General features: G+C 34.9%; 2 protein-coding genes across 12 annotated transcripts in view; one reads left to right on the top strand and one right to left on the bottom strand.

The window, feature by feature from the left end:
- Positions 1-380, bottom strand: part of LOC108748490 — a 28,295-nt gene extending 27,915 nt beyond the window's left edge. Inside the window, exon 1 of one of the 2 annotated variants that reach the window (XR_001939302.1) lies at positions 302-380. The gene's annotated coding sequence lies outside the window, so the exon portion shown is untranslated. The remainder of the gene's footprint in view (positions 1-301) is intronic. The other variant, XM_018486702.1, reaches the window with a different exon arrangement.
- Positions 1-5,105, top strand: part of LOC108748489 (dystrobrevin beta-like) — a 16,776-nt gene that overhangs the window by 5,515 nt on the left and 6,156 nt on the right. For 8 of the 10 annotated variants that reach the window (XM_018486695.1, XM_018486691.1, XM_018486696.1 and 5 more), the window contains 12 exons: positions 334-550; positions 1,353-1,435; positions 1,900-2,051; positions 2,125-2,233; positions 2,312-2,478; positions 2,559-2,686; positions 2,776-2,874; positions 2,974-3,055; positions 3,270-3,308; positions 3,388-3,506; positions 4,102-4,267; positions 4,456-4,778. In XM_018486695.1, the coding sequence (XP_018342197.1) occupies positions 334-550; positions 1,353-1,435; positions 1,900-2,051; positions 2,125-2,233; positions 2,312-2,478; positions 2,559-2,686; positions 2,776-2,874; positions 2,974-3,055; positions 3,270-3,308; positions 3,388-3,506; positions 4,102-4,267; positions 4,456-4,778 (1,684 nt within the window). The remainder of the gene's footprint in view (positions 1-333; positions 551-1,352; positions 1,436-1,899; positions 2,052-2,124; positions 2,234-2,311; positions 2,479-2,558; positions 2,687-2,775; positions 2,875-2,973; positions 3,056-3,269; positions 3,309-3,387; positions 3,507-4,101; positions 4,268-4,455; positions 4,779-5,105) is intronic. The other 2 variants (XM_018486694.1, XM_018486692.1) reach the window with 2 other exon arrangements.

Raw genomic sequence — 5,105 nt, 5'->3', positions numbered from 1 at the left:
TAATAATAATTATAAAATATAAATTATAAATATGCTCTAGTATTAAATTAAAAAATTTATAAAAACTAAATCAGTGAACTTGTTAAAATACTCGTTATCTCTATTTCTATCATGCTTTTATGATAATTAATAGGACAAAGATCTTTAAGTCACGACTAGAGGACTAAGAAATGCTAATTTTCTCATATTTATACGACTACGCTAATTAACAGTATTTTGATGTCGTCGGAATTTAAAGAGAACGTGGCGCTCAGGCTTGCATTAATTAATGTTGTATGAAGGTAAATGTCAAGGTATGTACCTTTTTAATAACGCATGTATGATTTTATGCAGTGCACAACGTTGATATATGGAACGTGATCGAGGCATTTCGAGAGAACGGTCTGAACACACTGGAACCATCGAGCACCTTGGGAGTATCCAGACTCGAAACACTACTGTCTTCCCTGTTTCACGCGCTGAACAAGAGAGTACCAGTATCGCAGCAGTCCAAAGTCGACGCTACTACGGCATTGTTGATGAACTGGCTGCTAGCTGCTTATACCAGCGGGTACGTTTGATAAGATAAATAACTGTCATTTTTTAAATAATTATACATACTAGAGACTTTTCTGAATTTTAATATTTTTCAGTTTCTATTTTTAGCTTGATAATGTTTGTTTGTTATGACACAGATATAGTGATTATTAGAATCCGACTGAAACTTATGTCGAAACTGAAAACGAACACTCATTACGTGTTAGGTCCGACTGAAATCAATATAATTTTTCTTCATAAATATTAATTTTAATATGTATAATTATTGTGTATAATTAATTATTTTAATAATTAAATTATGGTTAAATTAAATTTATGAAGAAGAAGTACTTACATTCTTTGTTCCAAAATTGACACAATCGAAATTTCGATTTTCGATTTCAATTAAAATTTAATTGTTTTAGTAAATTATGTTATTAAGAAGAAAAAAAGTATATAATACATGGATATATCTATACATATGACCTTTATAGGATTCTTATTTTTGAATTTTGGTTTCAGTTTCGATTGAAATTGAATGTAACCGAGTATTTCGGTTCAGTTTCGGCAAAAAGTCTCGACCGGACTCTAGTGACAATAAACCAGGGAAGGTCGAAAAATATTAATCTACCTGTTTTTTTAATCATTAATTTCCAATATCGCTTCTATTGTGATTTATTACGTGTATTCGTGATGCCGTAAAACGCACATAATAAATCACTATATTGAAAATATATGATTAAAAAAATAGATGATTATATATTTATATAGGTAGGTTTTTTATTTGATGACTTGCGATTGCCAACACTCAATTAAATCGTATGATTTTCTTATAGAGAGAACAATAAGATATCCGTATTCTCAGTGAAGGTAGCCTTGGCAACATTATGCGCGGGAAAGCTCATGGATAAATTTCGATGTAAGTAGTTTCTTCGTTTTCTTACAAGGGAACTGTCAGAACCCTCATTGATTTTGAGATTTATTGTAGAGCATAAAAGAATATTAAAGATCCATATTTTCATTATCTGTTTATGTGAAGGTTTAGGAATCGAAACAATTCTTAAACCTTGTGAGTGGGAGTGAATTCAAAAATTTGCCACTTTCGAAAAATGTGACTACACCATATTGAGAATATAAAATACTATAAAACTTTTGTATAAAACATTTTTTTTTATATCTCACAGTTTTGAAAATATTCACTGAAAATGAAAAAAATCGGCTTTTGAATTGTTTCAACTTCTAAAATAAACTTCTTGAAATAAACAAATAAATAAATAATACTTTTTGATACTCTATCAACATCTAAAGTCAAAATTGGTGAAGGATAGTTCATTTGTTAATCCATAAAGTTAAGTTCATTAACGATGTTTATTCTATAAATAGATATATACTCGCAAATATCTGATAGTAATGGACATATGATACACTGGAGGTTCGCCGATTATCTGAAAGAAGTTCTAGCTTTAACCGCGGCGGTCTACGAGTCCCCGTCGTTTGGATATTCCGATGGTCTTGCTAACTCCATTTTTCCCGCGGTACGTACGCGTTGTACGTATATGTGCTCTAATACATTGCTAGACTAAACAGATAATGCTTTGTATATGGCAGAACTCCAAAGTCACCGTAAACGACTTCCTGGATACGCTTATGTCAGATCCTGGACCACACTGCTTAATCTGGTTGCCGTTATATCACAGAATGGCGACCGTGGAAACAGGTAGTTGCACGAGAAATTAGCGACTAACAATAAAATCGATCGGCAAATGAGATTTTGCGTCATTCTTCGTGTTTGTAGTTGCTCATCCTATTATGTGCGACGCTTGTCACAAAGAAAACTTCACCGGGTTCCGCTACAGATGTCAGAAGTGCCATTCGTATCAGCTATGTCAAGACTGTTTCTGGCGTGGTAAAGTTTCAGGAACGCACAATAACGATCATGAAACAAGGGAGTACAGCAGCTTTGTACGTATTTCCGTTATTTATATGTTTCGAAACATTTCTTGCATATTATTCAATTTTCAATGATGAATTTTTGTTGATAGAAATCACCAAGCAAGCAGATTGGTCACTCTCTGCGAAAGAGCTTCAGATGTGTTCCTGAGAAGGGAAAAAACAGTCTACCACGATTCCCGGAACAACCTGAGAAGACGCTAGATCTGTCGCACATAGTGTTAGTATCTTTATTATTCGCATAACATTACAATTGCTCATTGTATCTCAGAATTATTTTACAATCTAAATAAATTCACTACGTTCCAGCCCACCGTCACCTTTACCATCTCACAACGGTTTTCCAGATCCAGGATTTATGGCTCCCTTTGATTCAGGATCGGTGGATAGTCGTTCAACTCTGAGAAGGTAAGCTCGAACGAAATTCTAATTTACGCACAATTTATTTGCCTTTGCCATTTGCGCGCAGACGCCATGCTTTACTTATTCCTTTTGTATATCGTCCAGTATGGACAGTTCAAGACTGGACGATGAACATAAATTAATAGCACGATATGCACAAAGGTTGGCACAAGAAGCTAGGACTGTGGTAAGTCCATTAAAATTTACATACATTTTACGCTTACTATTTACATCACGCGTTATAATTTGCTTAACGTTAAAAGCGCGAATGCTCTTGCTACTATCTTAATCCGTTAAATTTGCAAAAGCCGTGAAAGCCAATTAAATTGTTCTGTTTCCATTATCGTGGCCACTCTCTGGCACTAATATTAATATTAATTTTATAACTGCCTCGTTAACAGCCTCGTACCGCGTCCAGAATGTCCCAGGCAGATCAAGCAGTAAGTAAACATCGTTTAGATTACCAGTAAAAATTCACATTGCGGATCGTTTCATCCGCGACAATATTTCTGATTATAGGGTCGAGCACCATCGGACGTAAACCTGGCATCGTTAGATGCGTCGCGGGCGCAGCGTGAGCTTATATCGCAATTGGAGGCGAAAAACAAGGAGATAATGCGCGAGATAGCAAGGTTAAGGTATACCTGTGTCGTTTATATTCCTTTATATCAAACCTAAACCTCGATTTCATCCTGTTAACCCATCCTAGGGTCACGCATGTTCAGTACGTTCTGTTTCGCTTTGTGTCACCTTGGTTGCATAGCCTGCACAACGGAACAGAGAGAAACGATACATATTTATTATCATTAATATTCATTTCGATCAATATAGATTAACTTTAATCTCGGTTTAATTTAATTTTTATCTGTTTCTGATTTTTAGAACTAAAAGATAAAAGATAAAAGAAAACCAAAATTGAAGATAATCTACATTGATGGAAATGGACGTAACAGTGATAAAATTCGCGTTTAAATGAATTTATTAACATCGAGCATTCTTGATCTCTTTCAAATTGACTTATACATATATTCATTGGATTGGATTCATATATTAATACATTCATATACTACATTAATCACACATCACAACGCTTGTAAAGTAAATGATTGGAAGTGGAATATTATGTTTTAATAATTGAAATATATTTTTTTTTAATTTTGTGTGATACATTCCACTTCCTTGTGTTAAATCGTATCTAACAATTTCTCAAGAAATTGTTTATTCTCGCTATAGAAGGCAACAAGAGATAGAAGCCGCAGGTTTAGAAAATCCAGCGCTAATGTCAGAATTGCGAGCTTTGAGGCAGCGAAAGGACGAACTAGAAACCCATCTAGCGACGTTGCAAGATTCCAGAAGACAACTAATGGTGCAGCTGGAAGGTTTAATGAAAATGTTAAAGGTACTTTCACGAACATTTTACAACACTGCTTCTTTAAACGATTAAAGTTAAATGGGTTCCAATTCTCTGTCTTTGAAGATGAAACTAGAAGGTGAACTGATGAAGTATGGAAATTTAAAAAAGAGGGATGCTATAGTTTCGCGTAAACAAGAACGTAATTAGTAACACAATGTTATCTACCTCGATAGAATCATCAGGCATCGCCACGATCAACACCAAACAGTTCGCCACGAAGTACAAAGTCACCGCCTTTGCCACCTGGTGCAATACCGAGCAGCAGATCAGCACCACCGACTCCCGGCGGGGCTTTGTCTACACCTCAACAACAGCAGCAGCAACAGCAACAGCAGCAACATCAGCAAATACAGCAGCAGCAAATGTCGCAACAAATGTCTCAAAGCTATCAAAATCCCATACCGACAACAGTGGCTAACGTGCAAGGCAACGCTATGCTCGGCACGATACAGAACCCCATTCCAGATAGCTTATCGTGTGTTGGCGGCGATGTAAGGTAGGCAAGCATGCACAAAGAGAGAATATATAAAGGATATAGAAAGGATAGAACCTTCTACAGCGCGAAAAGAGCGAAGCAAAGACAGAAAATTATAAACAGAATATGCGTGATACATAATTGTACACGTAATTTATATAATATATATAGAATAATATATTACATAGTCAGAGCAATTTGTTCACTTAGACATTCCAAGCGAACTTTAGAAATCTATGTACATTCCATGTACATAAAATATATTCTAATCATATAGGTATATAATTAGATTGTGCAGCTAAATAAACATTAATTATATCAATCAATATTATATTGATCAATATTATA

The sequence above is a fragment of the Trachymyrmex septentrionalis genome, unplaced genomic scaffold (assembly GCF_001594115.1).
Source record: "Trachymyrmex septentrionalis isolate Tsep2-gDNA-1 unplaced genomic scaffold, Tsep1.0 scaffold223, whole genome shotgun sequence".
Taxonomy (NCBI): Eukaryota; Metazoa; Arthropoda; class Insecta; order Hymenoptera; family Formicidae; genus Trachymyrmex; species Trachymyrmex septentrionalis.
This window is presented reverse-complemented; position numbering and strand designations above follow the sequence as displayed.